Below are 27,341 nucleotides of genomic sequence, written 5' to 3'. Positions count from 1 at the left end.
AATATGTATAGATAATTATGGCTTGTGTGCATGTATGTTTCTTACAGAACAGCTATAACATATTAATGTTTGCTTATGCAGGAAAAATTTCTGGAAGCATTAACAGTCATCCCTGGGAGTAGGATGATGGTGATAAGAAGAGTGACTTTTATTTTATCTTTCTACTGAAAAAAAAAAAAAGTTTTTGAGCCTGTGTTTGAAAGGCTGTGTTTAAATTTTTTTTTTTTTAATGTTTAAAGAGAGTGAGGATTAAATGGTTAAATGTTTTGTAAGGTGTGTTGGATGTGAAAAGTGATCTATAAACACCTACTATTTTTACTAAACAATAGAGTTGTGAGGCCTTTGTAACGTGAAGAAAGCATCATTTCAGCATTTCTTCCTACTAGAGCATATGGTAGTTAAGACTATGGGGGATGAATGCCTTAGATCTGCCTCTCATGGAGTTGATATGCAGATCCTTTCAGTATTTCCCATTGCTCTTATGGTGGAAAGTTCCATAGAAAGGATTGGAAGGGCTCAGTGACATTGTTCCATCCAGTGTTTAAAACTATTGTCAGATATTCTTTTAAATAAAACTATTAGCCACATAGTGATTGCAAAACTTGATTGCTTTGAAGAGCCTTTGTTTACAGAGTTTGGTTTATTGTATTGCATGAAGAGTGCCTTTGACTAAGTGTAGCAAGATACCTCTTGTTACTGTCTGGGCAACAAGTTTGAAAATTAAAGGTATTATCTTGAGAGTTCTAGCCTAGCGTTTTACAGATTAACAGGAGACAGATTGTTGTGCTACTCTGGTACAGGCTTTTTGTTTTGTAACTCTTTAAAGTATTGGTTTTCTCCCTTTTAACACTCAGGAGATTAATTTACTATTTATTTCTCTAGATGAAGCCGTTAGAGAAAACATAAAAATACAGTTAGGTCTTCTGATTGGTATAATCATTCTTTCTTATGACTAGGTATTTCGAAAATAAAGTTATATACATTAATACTATTATTTCAAAGCTTTTTAAAAAAAGGCAAAATCCCAGTAGCACTGCAGATGTCATGTTACTACAAGATGACAATATGTAATTAACTGCCTGGAAAACAATGATGGTAAAGACTTCCTGAATGAACTGGTGGTGTATAGGGGAAGTATATTTGTATTTTAAATTTCATTCATTCATCTACTTCTCATCCCAAATACAAACAAATACAACACTTTCTGTTATCAGAGGCTGATTGGCCAATTTATGGATGGTAACAGTAACAAAAATGGTGCTGTCCTGTTCACAAAGCACTTGTGTCTGTGTATCTTAATAAACCTGTGAGGTAAGCATTACCATCCCACTTTAAAGAAACAAGGGTTGGGACAGGGTAAGTGTTGCCCATGGACAAAGTAGCTAGAATCTAGAACTTTCTGATGTCACATTCATTGCCATTTTATTTTTTTTTTTAATTTTTGTTTTTACTTTATTTTGCTTTACAATACTGTATTGGTTTTGCCATACATATTAATATTGCCCACTTTAGCTGTTTTTCAGCTTGATGGAAGAGAGCACAGGGGTTTATCTCTAGTTCAACATTTTCATTTTCTCAGTTAATAAACTAAAATGCACAGTGGACTTTACCCTAAGGTTGCCAGATTGACTTCAAAGTCTGCTTGCTCCCTTCAATGCACACAGAGCTTTCTTAATGACCTAAAGAAAAGCACATAGGTCTTTTGCCTATTAAGGGTTTTACCTCAGAGAAACAGTCAAAAGATAAGATTACATGGAAGATTTAGAAAAACAAAAAAAGTTTTTAATAAAAATGCAAAAATATATGATAGTCCTACACTCTGATCTAAGATTCTTCACTGAAGACTCCAGCTCTCTGATTTTATTTCTGAAGTCTTCCTCAATCTTTTTGTTAGCTCTCTTAAGCTTACAGAGCCATTAAGGCCAAAAGAGTAGATTTTTGTGCCAGGTACTCTTTTCAGTGCTTTATATCTTTCAACTTAATTAATCCTCACAATAACTTCATAAATTAGGTACTAATACTGAGCCACAGATTAAGTAACAATTTAAAGTTCATAGCTAATAGTGGTTCTAGAATTCAAGCCCAGTCTGTTAAATTCTAAGGCCAGAATTTTTAACTGTTGAACTATACTACTTTGTAACAGGCAAGTTTGACCTTGGCGTACCAAATGAAGCAGGGCAAAGGCTAACAGAGTTTTCCCAAGAGAAATCACCGGTCATAGCAAACATCCTCTTCCAACAGCACAAGAGATGACTCTACACATGGACATCATCAGACGGTCAATACTGAAATCAGACTGATTATATTCTTTGCAGCCAAAGATGGAGAAGCTCTATACTGTCAGCAAAAACAATACTGGGAGCTGACTGTGGCTCAGATCATGAGCTCCTTGTTGCAAAATTTAGACTTAAACTGAAGAAAGTAGGGAAAACCACTAGGCCATTCAGGTATGATCTAAATTAAATCCCTTATGATTATACAGTAGAAGTGACAAATAGAATCAAGGGACTATTAGATCTGATAAAGTGCCTGAAGAACTATGGATGGAGCTTTGTATCATTGTACAGGTGGCAGTACCCAAAACCATCCCCAAGAAAAAGAAATTCAAGAAGGCAAAATGGTTGTCTGAGGAGGCCTTACAAATAGCTGAGAAAAGAAGAGAAGTGAAAGGCAAAGGAGGAAGGGAAAGGTATAACCAATTGAATCCTGAGTTCCAGAGAAATGAGAGATAAGAAAGCCTTGTTAAGTGAAGAGAAAAACAATATAATCGGAAAGACTAGAGATCACTTCAAGAAAATTAGAGATACGAAAGGAACAACAACTCATGCAAAGATGGGCATAATAATGGACAGAAAGGGTAAGGACCTAACAAAAGCAGAAAAGATTAAGAGGAGGTGGCAAGAATACACCGAAGAACTGTACAAAAAAGGTCTTAATGATCATGATGATGTGGCCACTCAACTAGAGCCAGACATTCTGGAGTGTGAAGTCAAGTGGACCTTAGGAAGAATTACTACAAACAAAGCTAGTGGAAGTGATGGAATTCCAGCTGAGCTGTTTAAAATACCGAAAGATGATGCTGTTAAGTGTTGCACTCAATATGCCAGCAAATTTGGAAAACTCAACAGTGGCCACAGGACTGGAAAAGGTCAGTTTTCATTTCAATCCCAAAGAAGGTGAATGCCAAAGAATGTTCAAATTACTGCATAATTGGGCTCATTTCACATACTAGCAAAGTAATGTTCAAAATCCTTCAAACTAGGCCTCAACAGTGCCTGAATCGAGAACTTCCAGTTGCACAAGCAGGATTTAGAAAAGGCAGAGGAACCAGAGATCAAATGACAACTGTGCTTTTGACTGTATTTACAACAACCTGTGGAAAATTCTTAAGAGATGAGAGTACCAGAACACCTTACTTGCCTCCTGAGAAACCTGTATGCAGGTCAAGAAGCAACTGGACATGGCACAATGGACTGGTTGAAAACTGAGAAAAGAATACGTCAAGGCTGTATATTGTCACCCTGCTTATTTAACTTATATGCAGAGTATGTCATGCAAAATACTGGGCTGGATGACACAATCTGGGATCAAGATTGCTGGGAGAAACAACAGTAACCTCAGATATACAGATGACACCACCCAAATGACAGAAAGTGAAGAGTAGCTAAAGAGCCTCTTGATGAGGGTGAAAGCGGAGACTAAAGAAACTGGCTTAAAACTCAGCATTCAAAAACCTAAGATCATGGCATCTGGTCCTATCACTTCATGGCAAATAGATGGGAAAACAATGGAAACAGTGACAGACTTTATTTTCTTGGGCTCCAAGACCACTGCGGACAGTGACTGCAGCCATGAAATTAAAAGACGCTTGCTCCTTGGAAGAAAAGCTACGACAAACCTAGACAGCACATTGAAAAGCAGAGACATCGCTTTGCCGACAAAGGACAAAGCTACTTTTCCAGTAGTCTTGTACAGATGTGAGAGTTGGAACATAAAGAAGGCTGAGCGCCGAAGAACTGATGGTTTCAAACTGGGGTGCTGGAGAAGACTCTTGAGAGTCCCTTGGACAGCAAGGAGATCAAACCAGTCAATCAGTCCTAAAGGAAATAAACCCTAAATATTCATTGAGAGGGCTAATGCTGAAGCTGAAGCTGAAGCTGAAGCTCCAATACTTTGGCTACCTGATGCAAAGAGCCAACTCATTGGAAAAGACCCTGATGCTAGGAAAGACTGAGGGCAGAAGGGGGCGACAGAGCGTGAGATGGTTGGATAGCATCATCAACTCAGTGGACATGCTGCTGCTGCTGCTAAGTCGCTTCAGTCGTGTCCAACTCTGTGCGACCCCATAGACGGCAGCCCACCAGGCTCCCCCGTCCCTGAGAACACTGGAGTGGGTTGCCATTTCCTTCTCCAATGCATGAAAGTGAAGTCACTCAATCATGTCCAATTCTTAGCCACCCCATGGACTGTAGCCTACCAGGCTCCTCCATCCATGGGATTTTCCAGGCAAGAGTACTGGAGTGGGATGCCATTAACTTGAGCAAACTCTGGGAGACAGGGAAGGACAGGGAAGCCTGGCATGCTACAGTCTATGAGGTCGCAGAGTTGGACACAACTGAACAACTGAATGACAGTACTACTTTAAACTAAGTGACTGTGTTAAGTGGATTAAATCCATTTCTTAGGATCTCCAGATTGGATGAAATTCCTTTCCTAAGGTTCCCAACTCTCCCCAAAACAGATCTTGGGATATTTTCTTAGGGTTTTATTATCCCATTTTACAGATGAAGTTAAGTGAGTTGGCCAGAATCTTGGATTATTCAGTGACTCTGTTAGAAGTAAATTTATGTCCTTTGGTTTCTAGCCCACAGTTTTTGAGATTATAAATTAACACTGTCACCTTTGAGCTCACTAGCTATTGTCAATTCAAGTGGTCCACCCATGTTGAAATTTTGTTACAGCAACAAAAGTATGTTTATATCCTTCACATTTCACCTTTGGGTCTTCCCTGGAGTACAGTTAGGTCACTATGCAAGTCCCTAGTTTTATACAGTTTTACAGTGTTTATACCTTATGACACATGAAGACATAGTAGTGGAGTATGTCTTAAAAGAGACATCTATTGCAATAAAATTTTTAAAGTGCTATTAATTATGAGTCTACAAAAAATTTAATTTGATCATTGCTAATGCTATCAAGAGCCAAGTTAACATTTTAGAATATTCATATTTCTGACCCTTGAGATGATAGGCAAATGACATGACCAAATTCATTTCATATCCACTAAACTCAAGCAGTAGTGTAAAGAAATACATCGATTTTTCTTCAGGGACTTTGTGCAGATGTTTTCCTTTTTTTTTAGAGAAAGCCCCTTCTGACTTCATGTGGAGTAGAAAACTAGCTTAGTTTATTTCATGCTGCTCAATTTAATTTGGAATCATTTTTGAATTCCCAGATGCTTGGGTACAGAGCACTTCTCCCTGGAGCCTTGTTTCCTGACAGTGGAGAGTAAAGGATTAAATTGAGCTGAAACTAAACTGATTGACATTTTGACACTCTGCAGATTGTGAAAAGAAAGAGAATTTGTTCAACTTTTAGAAAAAGTAGTAGGAAGGATTATTTCCTTAAAGGTACCTCAGTCTACAGAGATGATTTTTTTTTTTCTTAAAAACCAAGAGGCTTGTTCTAGCACTTTGCCAATTTTCTATATTACAGTTCAAAATGGGAATTTAACTTTGAAAAGCCTTTGAAAAGGCCTGGATGGGGGTGCTAAAACAGTCTCCTTCATTTGTTGAATGGGCACTGACAGGTCTTTTGAGGGAAAACAAAGGACTGTGCACGTCTGGGGTGTCACTATAGGAACCTATTTGTAAAAGACAAGTATACATATTTATGAAATCTTTATCTCTGTCGCTTTTAAATGCCAGATATATTAAGTGCTGCACTGAGTAAACATCTCCTGCTGACTTCTTTTCCTGACAGATACAGATGATTACCATGCCGTCATCCTTCCTAAACTGCATCACTTAATGTTGACTTCTCTGCTGCGTCATGAAAGGAACTGGACTCACCTTAACAGTGCTGTTCCAAACAGCCTGTTACTTTTTTTTTTTTTTAATCACTGCAGGAGGCTGTAATAAATTACAGCCTGGAAGAAGTTTCAAACTGGCAAGTTTGCCAGTTATTTAAAGCAATTTATTTTGGGGTGTATCAGCAGATTTTTTTTCTTACACTGCCATTTGGGTGCCTGCTGACACAGCCTGAATAAATCTTTCAAAATTTTTCCTTCCTAGAGATGGATGAAGATCATGATGCACTGGACTCCAAAGTCCAGACCTTTTATTAACTCTTCACTTGCCAGCTAGTTCCTAATTTAGGTATCTTTTTCCAGCATGAGTTTGCAATATTTGAAGTCCCTCAGTGCCTTGGTAGTAATTTTGTTTTATGGAAGGATTAACTTTCAAAAGAATGATTCTGATTATAGACACAGAATTTATAGTTTAGATTATTTCATTACTAGTGTTTTGAAAATTGCCAAACTGCCCATTGGGAAAAGAGGTCTGAAGTTTTATATGAAACAAAGACTTATTTCTTCTTGATTCTAGCATATGCTCAGTAGTAAAGTGAGATCTTCTTAATTTTAGTCTCTTATATTTCTAGTTTCTCTTATTTTTTTCTCATGAAAAAAATTCTTATAATAGTGAAGTCGCTTTTTAAAATTGTTAATTTTTGTCTCTGGAATTCTTATAGCATCTTATATTGATGTATAGTTTAGTGAGGTATTCATAAAAGCTAAATATACCAATGCCCCAAAATACATATTCTGATCAGACAGTAAGGACAAGAGATAAGGGAGCTAACTTTTATTTACCGTGTGCCTGCAGGGGGGCCAGTCCCTTTTGTCAGCCACTACACACAGTGTGTGGGAGACAGAGAAAAGAGATTCTCCTTTTACAAAGAGCTGGTCCCTGTTCGGGTAAAAGGCATTGCTCAGTGAGTAGTTAGGAAAATCATAAAGCATCAAGGAATAGGTTTTAGTGGGAAAAGCCCTAGATCAGGAGTTATGAAACAGGAGTTCATATCTAAGTTCCTATATGTCATTTACAAATCAGGTCATCTGGCTAGACTGTGAGTGTTCCCACATCTCTACAGTGAGGATATAATCTCTAGCTTGTCTTCTTCTCTAGATCATTGCACACAACAGTTCTCAATGCGGGCTGCACACTGGAATCACCCGGGAAGCTTTGAAAAATAGTCTTTTGGATCCCAGTTCAGTTCAGTCACTCAGTCGTATCCAACTCTTGCGACCCTGTGGACTGCAGCATGCCAGGCTTCTCTGTCCATCATCAACTCCTGGAGCTTGCTCAAACTCATGTCCATTGAGTCGATGATGCCATTCAACCATCTTATCCTCTGTTGTCCCCTTCTCCTCCTGTCTTTAATCTTTCCCAGCATCAGGGTCTTTTCCAGTGAGTCAGTTGTTTGCATCAGGTGGCCATTGGCCCATCTGGATCCCAACCTTAAGAGATTTTGATTTGATTGGTCTAGGGTGCAGCCAGGCATTGGGATTTTTTAAATCTCCACAGCTGGATTCATATATGCAGTTAAGGCTGGGAATCCTTAGATTGTAAGATGGTTAGGAGAGCCCTTATACATTTATTTACAAGCATTAGCAGATGTTAATTGACATCTCATACACTAGTAAAGTAATGCTCAAAGTTCTCCAAGCCAGGTTTCAGCAATACGTGAACCGTGAACTTCCTGATGTTCAAGCTGGTTTTAGAAAAGGCAGAGGAACCAGAGATCAAATTGCCAACATCTGCTGGATCATAGAAAAAGCAAGAGAGTTCCAGAAAAACATCTATTTCTGCTTTATTGACTATGCCAAAGCCTTTGACTGTGTGGATCACAATAAACTGTGGAAAATTCTGAAAGAGATGGGAATACCAGACCACTTGATCTGCCTCTTGAGAAATCTGTATGCAGGTCAGGAAGCAACAGTTAGAACTGGATATGGAACAACAGACTGGTTCCAGATAGGAAAAGGAGTATATCAAGGCTGTATATTGTCACCCTGCTTATTTAACTTCTATGCAGAGTACATCATGAGAAACGGTGGGCTGGATGAAGCACAAGCTGGAATCAAGTTTGCCGGGAGAAATATCAATAACCTCAGATATGCAGATGATACCACCCTTATGGCAGAAAGTGAAGAAGAACTAAAAAGCCTCTTGATGAAAGTGAAAGAGGAGAGTGAAAAAGTTGGCTTAAAGCTCAAAATTCAGAAAACTAAGATCATGGCATCTGGTCCCATCACTTCAAGGCAAATAGATGGGGAAACAGTGGAAACAGTGGCTGACTTTATTTTTCTGGGCTCCAAAATCACTGCAGATGGTGATTGCAGCCATGATATTAAAAGACACTTACTCCTTGGAAGGAAGGTTACGACCAACCTGCTGCTGCTAAGTCGCTTCAGACATCACTTTGTCAACGAAGGTCCGTCTAGTCAAGGCTATGGTTTTACCAGTGGTCATGTATGGATGTGAGAGTTGGACTATAAAGAAAGCTGAGCTCCGAAGAATTGATGCTTTTGAACTGTGGTGTTGGAGAAGACTCTTGAGAGTCCCTTGGACTGCAAGGAGATCCAGCCAGTCCATCCTAAAGGAGATCAGTCCTGGGTGTTCACTGATAGGACTGATGTTGAAGCTGACACTCCAATACTTGGGACACCTGATGCGAAGAGCTGACTCATTTGAAAAGACCCTGATGCTGGGAAAGATTGAGGGCAGAAGGAGAAGGGGACAACAGAGAATGAAATGGCTGGATGGCATCATCGATTCAATGGACATGGGTTTGGGTGGACTCAGGGAGTTGGTGATGAACAGGGAGGCCTGGCATGCTGCGGTTCATGAGGTCACAAAGAGTTGGACACAACTGAGCGACTGAACTGAACTGAATCGACATTGTAGATACTTTTTTCCCATCAAAACTTCAACTGTTTTGCTTTAAAAAAAAAAAAAATCAGTTAATCTCTGCGTCTTCCTAGCCCGTAGCACATAGGAAGCCATTGATAAATATGTGTTGCATTCTCGAGTGTACAGCCTTTTAAGTTTTAAGGTTATTTGAAAAATGGGATTTGTTTGCCATTCGTGTATAAAGCCGATTAAGAGACAGGACCTTTCTGTTGAAACATTCCAAAGAAATGCGAGCCTTTCTTGGCCATCCACACCCTATTCCGTACCCTCAATCTCAGGCTCGCTTCACTCCTCCACTCAAGCCGAGGCGGCTTGGTGCCGACCCTCGCTCCGCAGGTCCGGACGCCGGCTGCGGATCCGGCGTGTGCGACGAGCTCCGGGGCGGGGCTTCGGCGGACCCGACCCTCCGGCTCTCGGGACCGCCCCGCCGGCGCGCTCAGCCCCGCCCCGCCCCGCCCCGGACGCGAGTTGGGGTGGGCTGCTGGAGGCGCCCGGCCGCTGGGAGTCCGCGGCCGAGCCCCACGGCTGCGGCGGCTGCCTCTGCGAGACCCGGCGGGCCCAGCTCGGCCGCCGGGAGCCCGCACTGCCTGCGCTTCCAGTCCCGCGGAGCCCAACGCGAGCGCCTCGTGCCCGAGCCGGGCGGGGGCCAGGATGCTGAGCCGTGCGCCCTGAGCCGGCCCCATGACCCTGAGCACGTTGGCCCGCGAGAAGAAGGCGCCCCTCGCCTGCACCTGCAGCCTCGGTGGCCCCGACATGATCCCCTACTTCTCCGCCAACGCGGTCATCTCGCAGAACGCCATCAACCAGCTGTGAGTGCCGCGCGCCCTCCGCCCTCTGCGAACGGTCGCTCGGAAAGTTTGCTTTTCAGCAGCCGCTTTTCCCAGCAACTGGGAGCAAGCAAGGGTGAAATCGCACCCTGCTCGCTTGCAACTCCCGGGGCCCTCAGGGGCAGCATAGTAGGCTGGAGATGTAGAGTAATTCTTGGAGGCGGAGTGTCCTGAGGGTGGGAAGGCGGACAGAAGAATCCTTTGGGAGAATTTCTGGTAAACTTTGAGAGGATCTGAAAGTGAGGTCGCCCCAGGGAAATTGCGATGACGGAGTGACAGCCGTTTGGCATTTTGGAGACTCGGGCTAAAGCGGTCTGTAGCCTCTCAGCCGCCGGCCGGAAACGCTAGGACTCCCCTGCGGGTCCCGCTGGTGCTCAAGCTCCCGTGTTTGTTGTCTTGTTTCCTTGCTTCAAATAAGTTTGCTTGTGACCGTAGGTTTCTGTTGCAAGCCGTGCACACGAAGAAGGGCAGTTCATTTTTCACACTGTCTGGTTGTAGTCTGGAATTATTTGATAACGCTGGATTTTAGTAGTAGTTTGACTCTCTTTTTGTCTCCGCCAGTAGTAGTACGCGCTTACAACCGAAGCCTGCAGGCACACCTTCAGTCGCTAAAGTGCAAGATCCCGTTGCATCTTTAAATCATCACAGTTTTCAGAGTCTCTAGAATTGTTCCTCCCTTCCTTGGTGGTTTAGCTATTTCTGAGAACTGTGTGCTCAAGCTTGTGGTTAATCTCACCTCACATTTAAAAAAGGGCAAAATAGAGGAAATCCCATCTATTCAAGTTGCATCATTAAACTGGTTGAGAGGGTCAGGGTTACTTTTAGCTGGCAGCAGTTTGGTCTTTGTAGTGTGTTAGCTCTCACTCCGAATCACCTACTGAGGTTTTCCCAGACTCCTGGCACTTAAGCCACTTCTGTCTCTCACCAAGGTCAACCCTAAAGAACTTTTTAGTTTCACGTCCAACAGTAGAAACTTTGCATTATCCTTATATTAAAGGTCTCAAGAATAGCCTGTAAAGTGATTTCTGTGGTGGTGGTGGTTTAGTCGCTAAGTTGTCTCCGACCCTTTGCGACTCCATGAACTGTAGCCCGCCAGGTTCCTCTCTGTCCATGGGTTTTCCCAGGCAGGATACTGGAGTGGGTTGCCATTTCCTTCTCCAGGGGAACTTCCAGACCCAGGGATCAAACCCAAATCTCCTGCTTGGCAGGCAGATTCTTTACCATTGAGTCAGATAATCTTAAATCTAATTTATTATTTTAACAGTTTCCTCTGTTACCAAATCAAATTTATATTTTAACTTTTCCATTTTGTGTTGGTTCCTGGTGGTGTACTGAAAAAAGCACACACCCAATATAGTGGTTTTACTGCTCTGTTATAAACTCTATACAATTAAATTAAATTAACTGTTTACTTTTTTTTTTTAACCTTGTAGAGGGAGGAGGGCAGCATATGGGATCATAGTTCCCAGACCAGGGTTGTAACCAGTCCTCCCCTGCAGTGGAAGCCAGGTGTTTTAACCACTGGACCACCAGGGAAGTAAAAAGGAGGGAGGGGGAATGAATAATCTGAAAATGGGTAACCAATGGCAAAATAAATGTGAACAATACTTTAAAAATAAAAAAGATAATGGAAGCAACCCACATGTACATTAAGGGATACATGGATAAACATAATGTGGTCTGGGATACAACTGAATATTATTCAGCTGTAAAAAGGAAGGAAATTCTGACATATGCTACAACATGGATGAACTTTGAAGACATCATTCTGAGTGAAATAGGCCAGTGACAAAGTACAAGCACTGTATGATTCCACTTACATGAGGGAGCTGAGCATAAGTAATCTGGTTGCCAGGGTTTGGAGGAAGAGAATGAGAAGTCTGTATCTAATGGGTACAGAGTTTCATTTGCGGAAGAAGAAAAAGTTATGGGGAAGGATGGTGGTGAGAACTGCACAACAGAGTGAATATTTAATGGCACTGAACTATACACTTAAAAATGGTTAAAATGGCAAATTTTATATATGGTTAACTACAGTTAAAAGATTAAACAGAATTTAAAAGGCAGAGCTTCTGAGCTTTGCAGGGGAAAGGAGTTTTGAATCTAGCGTACACGTTTTTTTTTCCTACTAATTAGTGTCTTGGGATACATTTGACTTATTTTCTTAAACTGTAAAATGAAGACACTGTGGTTCTGACCCCAGAGGATTATAAAAGATTATGTGTGTGGTAGGTAACAATTTACAAATGATAAACTCCTGCACAGAAAAGTGGGTAAATTGAAGTTAAACAAAAACTAAACTGCTGCCATTCATTGACCACTGCCACTGTGCTGAGTTTAGTGTGTATTATTATCTCATTTAATCATCACACCCACCCTATGAACTAATTTATTCTGTTTACAGATAATGAAGCTGAGGCTTTAAGTATTTGCTAATAAATGACAAAACTGCCCTTAGAATCGAGGTGTTTCCTAGGCCAGTGCTCAAAACCACTGTAGAAATGGTCTTCTGTCTTAGCAATTGCAAGGTTACTTTTAAGACCTATCTTTAACTTAGTAGTGAAAAACATACTTGCTCCACTTAGAGTTTTGCTGCTAAGGTAGGCAGTCTTCTCAAGAATTCTCAGATTATTTATCTTTCATTTTTGTCTCTCTCTTGCCACTTTTTTTTTCTTGAGAGAGTCTTGCTAATGTTCACTTCTTCTAAAGTGTATTTATTAGTATTGCCTTAGCCATCGTGTTTAATTTACACTTACGGTGTTGCCCAGTCCATCATCATTTAAAAATCTTTAAAGACCATTCCAAATAAAACCCTGAATTTTGTTAACTTAAACATGCACATTTTTGGTTCCTAACACAAAAGTTTTAAATTTGGGATCCATGGTTACTGAAGCTATGAACTGGCTTTAGAAGTTTAATGAATTCCTTGAGATGATATGGAAATATTGGGTAGATACATATATTTAAAAAAATCAGGTTCTCAAAGTGATGTGATCTCATAGAAGGTGAAGAATCTCCTTCCTAAAGAGAAGTATGGTTTCTGAGGCCTGGTTTAGTAAAAACTTAGTGACTGAGCGCCGAAGAATTGATGCTTTTGAACTGTGGTGTTGGAGAAGACTCTTGAGAGTCCCTTGGACTGCAAGGAGATCCAAGCAGTCCATTCTGAAGGAGATCAGCCGTGGGATTTCTTTGGAGGGAACGATGCTAAAGCTGAAACTCCAGCACTTTGGCCACCTCATGCGAAGACTTGAGTCATTGGAAAAGACTCTGATGCTGGGAGGGATTGGGGGCAGGAGGAGAAGGGGACGACAGAGGATGAGATGGCTGGATGGCATCACCAACTCGATGGACGTGAGTCTGAGTGAACTCCGGGAGTTGGTGATGGACAGGGAGGCCTGGCGTGCTGCAATTCATGGGGTCGCAAAGAGTCGGACACGACTGAGCGACTGAACTGAACTGAACTAGCTGCTGTGAGCATTTCCCTGTAGTGCCAGATATGTAAATAGCAGTGATGAATGGGAGCAACTAAAAGGTTAAGAGTTAATTAAGGTCCTTAAGTGAAGACCAAATTTTAATTGTCTGTTTGGGGGAGGGAGTACACCTGAGTTCTCTTAGCCCAGGGGTTCTCTTGTCTCTGCTGACGACCCACTCGTAAGAGCTGTTCTTCCTTTTCTCATTGTTGCATTGGATTTGCTCTGGGTTTAGAAACCAAGTAAACCGTGTAACAAATCCTATGAGAATTGTGTCAGCATAAAAAGACCTCAAGAAGATCTTAGGGGCTTTCCTATGAAGAAAGTTAATGACCTTTAGAGGAGGGCCTTTGGGATAACCAGTTTGGTGATTTCACATGCTCTTTCTTATTTTTTCACTTTTAATTGTGGTATGTATATACATATAGGTGAAATTAGAGAATAGTGTGGGTATTACTGTGTTTATTGGGAATTCTATCGTTATAAAATTAAGGCCTTTCCTTACCTTCATGTAAAACTCACCAAATATACTGTTATTTCTTAGGTGCTCAATGAAGAACATTAAGGAGTGATTGAATTAACTCCAGAAACCAAAAATAGTTACTGTTAAAAGTGTTCATCCTACTAGAAAAATATATGTGAGCAACCCAGAGCAGCATCTGATCAAACTTCAAGAGTGTGGGATCAGACTGCTCAAATGATCCTGAAATTCCATACCCTTGCAGAGTCTACACACGGTTTCATATACAACAAAATTTAAACATCTGAAAAATACATGAGCCTATTTTTTTTTTTTTTGAATCTGTGTTATTTTTAGAGAGCCAACATTCAATCTCTGAGAAGTAAATTTGCTAAGCAAGGGGCCAAGGTTTTTCTGGTGTTATTGTTATAAGCCAAACAAATAGCTTATCCACAAACAGGTGACTATTTTTGTGTCCTGAAAAGTTCAGGGAAGGATCAAGAACTAGTAGATAGAACACTGGCAAGGGCTATCATTAAAAGTGTTCCCATTATGAAAACCGCTGATCAGAAGTCTGGAAACTTGAATGTTTGAGACATTGCTTGATTTGTTCATGAGGTGACCTTGAGCTTTTTATCCTTGACCCAAAATACTTGTATTTATTTACTTGGTTGCATATATGAGTTTGACTTCCTAGCTTCACATGAGTGCTTTCTGAAGCTTGAGCTCAGCAACAGAGAGCATATTGAGATAATTATCTAAAAGGTACCTTTCATAAAATTGAAAGATAGAAGCAGTTTTATTTTTTGTGTTTATAATACTAATGCTCTTTTAGTTCTGCAAGTGATTTCACACATGCTCTTCTCTGAACTTAAGCTTGTGTCAGAATCACCTGGATGGTTTATTAAAACACAGGTTGCTGCCCACACTCCCAGAGTTTCTGATTCTGTAGGTCTGGGGTGAGACTAGAAAATTTCAGTTCCTAACAAGTTCCTAGAGGATGCTGGTGATGCTGATCCAGGGACCACACTTTGGGAACCACTGCCTTAAAGTATTCCCGTGAGGCAGATTGGGTAAGTCGTCATTCACACTTTGTAGAGTAAATAAACTGAAAAACCAAAATGGTGAAGTGATTGGCACAGGGGTTACATGATTTGTTCTTGGTAGAACTGAAACTAGAACCAGCATTTCCTGTCTCCAGATCTAGAACCCTTAACACTGCTCCACTCAAAGTCCTGATGCATATGTCTTTGTATCTATGTGGGAACATTTCTTTAGATAAAATTCTAGCAGTGGAATTTCTGGGTCGGATGATATGTATGTGCTAAAATTTTTATACATGCTGCCAAGCTTTGCAGTTTGCTTTGCCAATTAGCTCTTACCAGCTTATAAACCTGCATAGGTGTCTTCACCAACCCTGGTAATATTAATAATGATACTAGATAGCAGTTAATTTTCTACTGAGTTCTTACTGTGGACCAGGCATTGTTTTGAGCACCATGCATGTTATCTCATTCTCTGTTCTTAACAATGTTGACTTAGGTGTTATCCTCAATTACAGATGAGAGGCACAGAGATGTTAAGTCATTTGCCTGAGATAATACAGCCAGGATGCAAACACAGGCAGCCTCAACCCAGGACCCCTGCTCTTAAACACGCCTCTGTATTTCCCTTACTATTGAAGAGCTTTTTAGGATCCTTTTGTATTTTTATTGGTCTTGTGCATTTTTCTTCTGTGATTTGCATGTTTGAACTTTATTTTTCTGTTGGTATTTTTTTTCCTTTTTCATGTATTATTCTGTATATTCTGAATATGTTTAACAATTATTTTCCTGACTCTAGTGCTTGTTTTTTCATTTTGTATCTTGTATAAAAGTTTTTGACTTTTATGTAGTAAAATCTGTCAATAATTTTCTTACGATTTTTCTATCTGACTTTTAAAAAAACCCTTCCCATCCACTCCCAAGATTATAAAAGTACTCTTTTGTATTCTTCTAGTGTGTCTACCCTGTAAAAATATTTCACTTTTTAAAACTGGAATTTATCTTTACAGACAGACGTGGAGATAATATGAATCCAGTTCCAGATACCACAATAAAGTGAATGTGACACTAAAGCGAGTTACACAAATTGCTTGCTTTCCCAGTGCATATAAAAGTTATGTTTACACCATAGTCTGCTAAGTGTGTAACAAAAAGCAGTACTTACCTTAATTATAAAATGCTTTATTTAAAAAAAAGAAAAAAGCTAACCATCATCTGAGCCTTCAGCAAGTCTTGATGTTTTTGGTAGTGTAGGGTTTGAAATATTTCGAGAAATAGCAAAATGTGACACAGAGACATGAAGTGAGCAAATGCTGTTGGAAAAATGGCACAAATAGACTTGCTCTGCATAGGGTTGCCACAGACCTCCCATTTCTTTTTTTAAGTGGTATCTGCAGAACGCAGTAAAGTGAAACACAATGAAACAAGATACGCTGTTTTTATTGTATGAAGTAGAGCTCTATCTTTACCTTTTTTCCAAATGGATACTTGTTGAGTCCAGTACCATTTATTTAGTCCAGTCTCACTTCCCTGATTTGAAATGCTATTCATATTATATATTAAAATATATATATTAAAAAGTTTGCTCTCATACACCAATACCACACTTTTACTTAATATAGATTTAATTGACATTTTGGTATCTTGCATCACAAGGCCTGCCTCCGTGTGTGTGTGTGCTTTACTATCTTAACTACCCTTGCTTATTTTCTAGATAAGTCTTAGAAACAACTTGTCAAATTCTACTCTTAAAAATCCTATTGGGATTTTGATTTAAATTGTACTGAACTAGTTTTGGGGAGAATTAACAGCTTTACAGAATGAGCCTTCCCAATGAAGAATGTGATATCTGTTTATTTATTCACTTTTTTAAAATGCTGTTCATTTAAATTTTACACTTTTCCTCATATAGTAGTTAGACATTTTTTATTAGGTGTATTCATGGGTATTTGTTTATAAAGTTTTTGTTGTTCTTGTGAATAAGCTCTTCTTTCCCATGACTTTTTCTAATCAGTCCCTATAGGTGTGTAGTAAAACTGCTTTTTATATTTGCTTTTATATCAGACCACCTAGCTGAACTCTTGGTCCTTATATCTAACAGATATTTTAGTTGATTTTCTTGACTTTACTGAATGGATGATTATATCATCTGTAAATGAGTTTTCTCTGAGTGTAACTCTTTGTTGCTTCAGCTTAGGCTCTAGTATGTTAAAGAGTAGCAATGCTCCTGGTCTTGTTTTCCATTGTAAAAGGGATGCTTTTTATGTTTTCTGAATAGATGTACTGTGTGCTATAAGTTCCAGCATAGATCACTTATCAAGCTGAGGGCATTTCCTACTATTCCTAATTTCAAATATTTTAAAATTAGATACAAATACTAAATTTGATTAGATTTTTTTTGGCCCTCTATTGGAAGGATAACATTTCCCCCTTTCTTGGCAATGGAGTGACATAACTGAGTTGTGAAAGTTGAATCGTCCTTTAACGCTGTTTGCATTACTTGTTAACATACTGCTGGAATTGGTTTACTAATACTTTTAAGATTTTTTTCTCAGATATTTGTTGAATCTTTGGTGTTATCTTTGTCCAGCTGGTATATGATCTGTAGAATGATTTTCTCGCTTTAAAGCAGTTCTTTAGCAGCAATTCTGTACTTCAAAAGCCTAGAACCAAGAGGTCCTACTCTAAGTGTTATAATTGTATGAAATTGTTTTGCCTTTACATTTTTCAACTTCCTTGTTCTATTTAATAAGTGTCTTTATCATCTTTGCTACTTCTAAAATCTAGATTTCTCCTCTCAGAAATGGACAAAACATAGTTGTAATAATTGATAATTCAGTTACTGAAGCCACACATTCATTTATGATTTAAGCGCTTTTTATCTCTGGTTGGTGGGCAAAGAGATTAATAATAATGTTGATAGTTTTTAAAGACATGATATGTCTCTTTGATTTTAAATCAATACCATTTTCGTGATTGTTTCTGATCCTTAAATAGGTAGGTAATATAGCTTTAAAAGGTAAAATATTGTGTAAAGTGTGATCAGTTAAGTTCGCATCAAGTGTATTAATCTCCTAGTGTTATGGGCTTCAAATACAAAGGAGAAGTTAATTTTCCATTGTCAGAGTAAAAGGTACATTTGTGTTTTTATTAGTAGTAATAACTTTGTGTGACTTTACCCACACTTAGACTGCTTTGAAGTAAGTAGAGCAATAATTGGCTTGGAACAGAGTGGGAGGAAGCCCTCAACTTTGGCCACTAACTGCATAAAGAAGATGAGCAGGAATAGTGAGGTCGTGATGCACTCAAGTCAAGATTTCTTTGATAAAGTCTTAATGAATTTTTATTTTCTAAATTACTGTTCTTCAGATTTTGTGCTCACTTGTAATCACTCCTGAAATGGGGCAATTTCTGTAGATTTACAGAGAAACCATTGCCCAAAGCCAGATAATTAAGGATGTTGTCATTTTCTGGCTCCAAGAGCTGTTGGATCTTGGAGTAATAGAAGGGCTAAACTGCAGATCCTCTTGCTCTGTCCCTTCTTGGGCTTCTCCAGTAAATGTGAATCTTCTTAATTACCGTATGTAAAATTGCCTTGGGGCTAGAGAATAGTGGTGTAGATGCTATCACACAATGTTTCTGAATTCCTGCGTGTGTGCGTGCTCAGTCGTGTCTGATTTTTCTTTGTGACCTGTAGCCCGCCAGGCTCCTCTGTCCATGGGATTACCCATGCAAGAATACTGGAGTGGGTGGCCATTTCCTCCTCCAGAAGATCTTTCCCACCCAGGGATCGAAAGAACCACCATGTCTTGCATTGGTCAGTGGATTCTTTACTTCTGAACCACCTGGGAAGCCCTTCTGGATTACTAAGATGAAAGCAAATTAATAATAATAATTAATATCCTAACTACTTTCAGATAGAGTTAGCTTTGCAGTGTTAGAATTATACAGGATGTTGCTTCCACTAACGTAATTAGGTTTAACTTGAAGAAGTATGCTAAAAGCATCAAGGCGTTTTTAGGTGTTCCTGTGATTTGGAAAGGATGTAGTAAATGATTTATAAATAGATTGCTAGTACTGCACACCAAAGGGCTTATTTGGGCTCACTTCCTTTTTGCAGGTTGTGGGAATTTGTTTTCTGCATTAATCTGTTTTCAGAGGGCTGTGACCCTTCTTTTAGTCACCTGAGGGATTTGGCGTTAGTTGTGTGTCTGTTAAAACTACAGAATCCAGAGGCTTGAATTACTCTCCAATAAAGGGAAACCTCAGTGTTAGCCTGTACTAGAGTAGGTTTTTTTTTTTTAATTGTAAGTTCGGTTTTTCAGTTATAGAAGACACAGAATTATTAGTTGGTTTTTTTTTTTTTTGATGATGACCTTTTATGAAATGGTTCAAATTGTTGCTTATGTTTTTGGGGGGAGTAATATCTGCCTCGTTTCATTAGGGCTAGGGCTAGAGATAGTTAATAAGAAAGAAAAATAAAAATTTCAGTTATGATTGTTACTTTCATCATTTGTACTTAATGTTTACTGACAAAGATTCATGATCCATAACAGCATATTTCAAGCCGTAACAATTCTAATTGTGGACTTCACATTGCTTCTTCTGTGGTGTCTGTATTCTTAAAACTTAATGCCACAGACAGGCCTGTTTACAACCTAAGAAATGTCAGCTAAAGGCTGAACAGGTTTATGAGCTTAGCTTCTTAGTTGCGTGTCTCATCTTTGTTCTTTAAATTTTGTATAATAAAAGCCAGTTGATCTTCATAAGGAATAAATTGAATATGAGTATTTCTCATTTTTCTTCACTGATTTTAAATAAGTATCATTTATAACATAGAGCTCTTAAGAGAGATGTCATTTCTTTGGAACTCTCCTCTGTTCCAGGCATCTTTAAATTACTGTGTTTCTCTCAAAGTTAATATATCCAGTTCTTATGAACACCAAAAAAATTTTGATTTGCTATTATTATATCATCTTTATTTGGGGGGAAAATTTAGTTTGAGAAGTTGGAACATCTATGAGGTAATGTGAATTCTCAGTGTCAGTTTTTCTTCCTAGGAGGGGAATGAAATAGATTCTGACAGTGTATGAAACTGAACTTTTTGGTCATCCCTTTGACCAGACTTGGTGTAGATCATTTTATCAACCCCACCTCTGTGATGCTCATTCCTCCCCAGTGAAATCTCACACTCAATTCTTAAAGTGTCCCTTTCATTAAATATTCTATTTAGAAATTCTTGAAAGGTATCTTGGATCACTCATTCAGTGTCTTGTCACTTGTTATTGTGGCTGATAGTAATAGTCTGGTGTGTGGAATGAAACAGATCTGAATTTCAGTCAGTTTCACTACCTACAGGCTGAGTAACCTTCAGCTTATACCCACCATGAAACTTGGTTTCCTCACCAATAAAATGGAGATTTTAGTGTCTATTAATATTAATTAATGTAGTTTGGGCTTCCCAAGTGGCGCTAGTGGTAAAGAACTCACCTGCCAATGCAGAGGACATAAGAGACCAGGTTCAATCCCTGGGGCGGGAAGATTGCCTGGAGAAGGAAATGGCAACCCACTCCAGTATTCTTGCCTGGAGAATCCCATGGACAGAGGAGCCTGGCAGGCTACAGACCATGGGGTCGCAAAGAGTTGGACATGACCAAAGCAACTTAGCATGAAATGTAGTTAATTTAATTAAGTGTAATATTTATAAAGTACTGCAAACACTAAACACTCAGTAAATGACAGCTAATATGTTTGCCCTTTTGAACATGAACCAGAGTATAGGAGAAAGAATTAGAGTGGTATGACAGCCTGGTAGGAGAAATTCCATTATTTTCATCATATTCTGGGCAAAGGGTGGGATATACAAAGAAATACAAGACATGGTTCCTGTGGCCAGGATACTCAGTCTGTTGAGAGATATAAGACAGATTAATTAAAGGATGAATAAGAACACAATTCAGCTAAGTGCCAGACGAATGGTGCAATTGGTGCTCTAAGTATTCAGAGGACAAAAAGTTATTGTAAGTGGGCCGATTAGTAAAGACTTTATGGTAGGATTTGACTTCTGACCTTTATTTCTGGCCCTCTTACATGTCTTGATTAGTGTAAGCAGAGGTAAAGGGTACTTGAGCCGTGAGAGAAAAGGAAGACTGATGTAGCAGATGTCACAGCTGTAAAGAGTCGGTGAATGACTGCTGTTAATCATTTGTGGTAGGAAGCAGAAATCCAGAAAGACTTTTGTAAAGACCGATCATGCTCTTTAGAAAATAGCTCTGAGCATATTTTGGATATATCATGTGGGCAGAATTTTAATCAAGTTTTTATCGAGTACCCACAGACTACACAGCACAGTAACCAGCATTTGCAGACTCTACATAGCTGATTTAGGAAGGCTGCCAATTTTACAAAGGCTGTTGTTGAATCAGTACCAGTGGCTGGGAGCGCACTGTGAAATCCCCACAGGCAGCAAGAGAACAGAAGTCATGAAACTATCTGCTAGTGGTTTTATGGTTAAAAAGAAAGGAAGAAGGGAAGAGGGGAGGAAAGAAACACATTCAAGTAACCCAAAGCAAAACCTCATTCCCTGCTTTCTCCAGGTGCTGAGCTCTAGATATGGTTACATCAGCACCATGTGGTAGGCAGGGTGGTTCCCATTGGCACAGAGAGAGGGCTTGTGATATTTACAGTGGTGTGAGCTATAGGGGGAAGGGTGTGCTGATTTTGTTCTTAATGGCTTGGCTACCAGTTTAATGGCCTGGTTGTCAATTAATGGTTCATCTTACTTAGCGTTCTATAAGCAATATACAGCTCCTTAGTTTTAAGTATACATAGAAACCATCCTAGTGGACAGGGGGCTCTTTTACGTGTATATGAGTGAGCCTATGGTCAAACATCAATTAATAAAGGCCAAGTCTCATCACAAGGAAACATTTTTTCTGTTTCTTTAATTTTGTATCTATACGAGATGATAGATGTTCACTAAACTTACTGTGATAATCATCTCATGATTTATCTAAGTCCAGTCATCCTGCTGTACAGTGTGTCAATCATATCGCAATAAAACTGAAAACAAACAAACCAGAAACTAAAAAATAAAGACCAAGAACTGTATAAATGCCAGGTTACACAAGGCCCAAATTATGATAGTTTAGTAATACTGATTCAAAGAAGTGTTACTGCAGCTACTGAAAATTTAGCAGATTGTGCCTTGTTATACTCTCCTGCACTGAGAGAAATGGCAAACTGAGACTGTATTTATTTCCATTTAGTGATTCTAACTAAATGAGTTTAAACTGAGTGTAATTTTTTCCCCCAAAGTTAAAGAAACACTGACGATTGTAGACTGGCTTGTTATGATCTCTCTATAGATTGAAATCCGTGGTCTTAGTCTTACTTTATTTCTTACCTCCTTGGAAATATATTTGAGCACATCTGTTGAGAACCTACCTTAGTCTTGGCTCTTAATGAGCTTGGGGCCTGTTCACTTTTGTGTCTCACCTGTGGTCCATCTCAGTTATGATGGAAGTCCACTGTGCTCACACTGCTGGACGTCTTCATTGCCATTTTAGACACTTGGAGAAGTTCTCAGCAAGGCCATATGCCTTGTAGTCCGAAAATGATGATGTCGTAAGAATGTTTATGATGCTTTTTAAAGAAATGGCAACACCTAATCTCTCCCGCAATTAAAGTCAGAATCAACCAGAAAATATTGAATATCAGTGCTCTTCTTTGTGGCAGCCTTGCAAGTCAATTTGGGGACATTTTTCAAAGGGAGAGTCTCTGTGCTTTAAAAACTTGCCTACCTTATGTGCTGTAAAGTTGATATCTCATTCTTTACCACTCAGTCAGCTTAAAAGTGAACTTGTCCTGAGTGAGTGATTTTCTTAATGGAACTGGTCTTACTGGTACTTAAAATCAACAAAGCAAAAGTATTGGCTATTTTTTTAATATTGCAGATAATTCATGCTTATGATAGAAAAACCAGAAATCCTCCTCTCCCCAAAAAGCATTACCCTTATTCTTATTTTCCGAAGATCTTTACTGTTGTGTTAATATCCACAATTTTCTCTGTATTATATCCTTTTAAAAATGGGATTGTCGTCTATCTTCTGCTTTGTAATCTGTTTTGTTTTTTTTTCACTAAGCATATTGGGGACATCCTGCCATTGTCCTCAAATGCATTTCTTTCATATCCTTTCCGAGAGTTATTTGTTTTCCATAGAACTGAATTCTGCCCTATTGTTGCACAGTTTGATTGTGTTCAGTTTTTTTGCAGTTATAAACAAAGCCTCACTGAATGAATATCCTTGTGTCTAAATCTTTGCACATATCCCTGAAGGAAATACCCTAAAATTCAATTCTGGGATTGCCAGACCAAAGGGTATACATATCTCTAGAACTTTTGGTACAGACTGCCAATTTGCTCACCAAAAATGTTGTACCTGTGTACGGTTTTAGTAATTGTACCTCCAGCAATTTAGGAATTCATTTTCATAGTTCTCCTGAAATAATAATAAGTAAAATCAAGGTAGAAGCAATTTTATCCTTCAATTCATCTGAACCAATTGAAGACACAGGAAAATTGATCCTTATTTGTCTTTCCTATCAGGAATCACTTTCATTCCCAGTCACTGATGGAAAATAATTTGTAAGGTATTTGAGTAGAACTTGCCAGAAGATGAAATAATAGTACATTGATAAGATGAGGGAAAAACTAATTATCCGTAGATGGTGTTGAATATATATGTAGTGTTTGTGAATTTAGGTTTGCGCCCTGTGTTGTTTTTTAAATTCTAAAATCATCACCATTTTTGATTTAGGGATTTTTGAGCCAAAAGATAACTGACTTACTTAGGGTCCTGCAGCAAATTTACCTTGAACAGCATTTCATTGTTTTCTGTTTAGGAAGTGTTAAGTGGCATTGCGATTTCCTAAAGTTCTGTCTTACTAAGAATTGCTGCTGCTGCTGTTCATTTGCTCAGTCGTGTCGGAATCTTTGCAACCCCATGGACTGCAGCATGCGAGGTTTCCCTGTCCTTCACTATCTCCCCGAGTTTGCTCAGATGCATGTCAATGCTGCCATCCAGCCATTTAAAAAAATGATCATATATATATTAGTTTGTTAATGCTTGTAACTAAACTTGTGAAGTTAGAATTTCCTCATCTGGTTTGTAAAAGCCAGTGTATATTTCTCAAAGTTGGACAGAGAAACTTTTTAGGGAACAAGCCATTTAAAATCTTGAAAAAAAAAAGTTTTCATCTTTAAGGCTTTTTGAGTATTGAATATAGGAGAAAGGAGAAGAGTTGTATGCATTTTCTAAAGCTCTTAAAGAATCTTACTTTGAATGTCTGTGCAGATCTAAACAGTATCCAGAGGGGCTTCTGGCTGACTTAAAGAAAAAGAGACGGGAAGGAGAAAGGAATGTTAGAACGCAGGCCACACTTGCCTGCTGGATTCATTAGCATTGGTTGCCTGCCTCTATTTGAAACTGAGCTCTCTCCTTAATGAAGGTGTGTGTTTAAATCACAGGCAGAGAAAGTTTTGGGGTGAAGTTTCACTGTTTTGTAGTGGCAGCAGTCCTGGACATGCTGCTGGAACACAGAGGATGAGTTCAACACCTTCTCTACAGATAGTATCTCTGCCCACAGCTTGTCTCTTTTACATAGCGAGCCTTTGTTCACTGGAGAGTGGACGTCTGTGGGTTGGCCAGTCCAACTCCTGTCGGAGACTGAAGGTGACTGATAAGCAGTCCAAAGGTCACAGTGGACCAGTATGGGGTCAGTCTGGCTTTAAGCGGAAAAAGGGAGGCATCAAAAATTGAATTGCCTTGTGGGAAACGTTCAGTTCATCAGCTTCAGCCTTTCAGCTTCAATCAGAGAAAAGCCACCAGCTGTCTCTCAGTCCGAAGGAGCAGGAAAGAAACAAAACGTTATTTAAAGGGTGTGATTTAATTGAACTGGATTGTGTTAGGGCTTTCACTCCAGAGACGATTTCTGTGGCGCTGTCACTCTGCTCTGCGTACTGTGAGGCAGCAGATAATCAGATCAAAAACTGAAGGTAGTCCGCAGTCACTCGGGTCTTTGGTTGGATTTCAGAATGAAACGTCACATGAGCTTCAGGTATTTCACTTGCTAACATCACCATTTGGCCTGTTATCACTCGGGTCTTTGGTTGGATTTCAGAATGAAACGTCACATGAGCTTCAGGTATTTCACTTGCTAACATCACCATTTGGCCTGTTATTAGAAGGTGATGGGCCACAAAATAGGAAAGGCAAATAATATTTGCATTTCTAATTTGGTCTGCTGCTTTTTAATTAAATTGGCTTTTACTAGGTATTTTGCTAATTTCAGAATTCAGATACTACAAATAGGTGATCACCAAGCTAATTAAAAGTCTGCTACTACTGCTGCTAAGTCGCTTCAGTCGTGTCCTACTCTGTGCGACCCCATAGACGGCAGCCCACCAGGCTCCCCCGTCCCTGGGATTCTCCAGGCAAGAACACTGGAGTGGATTGCCATCTCCTTCTCCAGTGCAGGAAAGTGAAAAGTGAAAGTGAAGTCGCTCAGTCATGTCCGACTCTTAGCGACCCCATGGACTGCGACCTACCAGGCTCCTCCATCCATGGGATTTTCCAGGCAAGAGTACTGGAGTGCGGTGCCATTGTCTTCTCCAAATTAAAAGTCTACTTGTTAATAATTGTCCTTTAAGTTAGCAATGGTCTTTGTATGCATTCATTGAGGTTGTAAGCGATTGTCCTTGTCCTCTAGTCTAGTGGAAAGACTGCGAGCAGAACTAGCTACATAATTTGCAGGGCCCAGCAGCTAATGAAAATAGGGCGCCCCCCGTTCAAAAAGCATCAGAGCATTGAATCAAGTGCAAGGCCCTTTCAAGCACTGACTTAATGTGGCTGCACAAGTCACATATTCATGAAATGGGCTGTGACCTTGGGTATGAAATTAAATAGACTCACAGTCAGAACTTGGCTACTTATTCCACTTGCTACCTGTTCTTGGCTACTAATTTGTGTCTTTCTGAACCTGTTTCACTTTCCATTTTCTATCTTCCTTTTCTGTCTTTTCCTGTTCTGTTCCATCCTCTCACCAAAGTTGGAGAACTTGCAGAAAGAATTGGGAGTGCGTATACTCTGTCTGTAGTCCATGGGAACACATTCTGTAATACTAGTTCCTTCCATTTTGCTGGTGAAACAAACCAGATTAGGATTTTCTCTTAAGGGAAGGTAATCAATTTAACCAAAATTAAATATTCTGTGTTAAAGTTTAAAAAGTGCTTTCCTAATTAACATTTGATTCGAACAATTACACTTTTGAGGTAGCACCCCCTCACACACGTTTTATATCAGTAGATCAGAAATGTAAGCTTCAGAGAGGTTGAGAGATTTTTTTCAAGTTCAGCCAGCTGATAAGTGAGATTCCAGTCCATCCCTTTTCATGTGGTGCTTCCTCACTACTTCATTCTGCCTCTGCAGTTCTGCAAGACCAAGGGTTAGGTAATAGAGTAACTTACTTTCTCAAAATTGATCGGATTTACAGAATTTTCTGCCAGTTTTCCAAAAATAACTGCTGGGATATAATCATTAATATTTGCAACAAGTTTTTACTTTTTTTATTGCCTATAACCCTTTGAAGTAATATTTTTGCATCATTTTAAAGGAAAGACATTGACGTTCAAAGAGATTAAATGACTTGTTCAGGTTATGTAACTAATAAATTCAAGAGCAGTGACTAACATCCAAGTCCTCTTTATATCTCATGCTTTTTTACTGTGCTGTATTTGCCTCTGATTAATTTTGTATCTCTACTTGGTAAATACCTGTTCATTTATGTATTGATCACCTACAATGTTCTAGGCACTGGGAATGATCCAAAAAAACTAACCCTGAGCTTTTAGAACTTACATTCCAGAATGTAAATAAACTATTGTAAATAATCAGCTTATGATACAGTTTATAAAGAAAAAGTAAAGCAAAACAAGAAATGAAAAGTAACCTGGAAGGAGTGCTGCTTTAGAGAAAATGGTCAATAAACTGATAAAATTTTTGAGCCACAAATTAAAGGGTAGACATTTGGTATAAATAATCATTTCTTAGGTATGACAGGTAATCTAAATAAACAATATGAGGTGACTGTATTTATGAACATAATAGGAACAGATAAAGATTGTTAACTTAAATAAACATTAGCCTTCATGGTACTTATACCTTGCCTTTAATCCTCTCTCCCATGTAGCATGGATTCTAAAATCATAAGATCAAAAAAAATTAAATCTAGTCATTTCCTTCATGCTGAGTCACTAGCACATAAAGCAGTGTTTAATGTATTAGTGATGTTGGATTGTTCACACTGTTAGAATATGAGGACTGTAACAGCATGCTGCATGAAATGGCATTCTCTGGGTAGCTATTAAAAAATTCCAGAGTATCCAGCAAGTTTAGGAAATGCAAAACTTCACTGGTCAGATTTGACTTTAATGAATTTCAAAATCTTGTCCAAAATCTTCTATTGTGCTGAAATCCTTTTGTATCTGGTACTGCAGGGCTTCAGTA

At 39.2% G+C, this 27,341-nt stretch overlaps 1 protein-coding gene across 1 annotated transcript in view; it reads left to right on the top strand.

Annotated features, from left to right (window-relative positions):
- The first annotated feature begins 9,492 nt into the window (after positions 1–9,492).
- The window catches only part of SSH2 (slingshot protein phosphatase 2), a 103,141-nt gene continuing 85,292 nt past the window's right edge, over positions 9,493–27,341 (top strand). Inside the window, exon 1 of the mRNA XM_052658768.1 lies at positions 9,493–9,784. Within this exon, the coding sequence (XP_052514728.1) occupies positions 9,657–9,784 (128 nt within the window). The 5' untranslated portion in view covers positions 9,493–9,656. The remainder of the gene's footprint in view (positions 9,785–27,341) is intronic.

The sequence above is a fragment of the Budorcas taxicolor genome, chromosome 19, assembly GCF_023091745.1.
Source record: "Budorcas taxicolor isolate Tak-1 chromosome 19, Takin1.1, whole genome shotgun sequence".
Lineage (NCBI taxonomy): Eukaryota > Metazoa > Chordata > Mammalia > Artiodactyla > Bovidae > Budorcas > Budorcas taxicolor.
The sequence above is the reverse complement of the archived record's forward strand: the minus strand, read 5'-3'. Positions and strand labels throughout refer to the sequence as shown.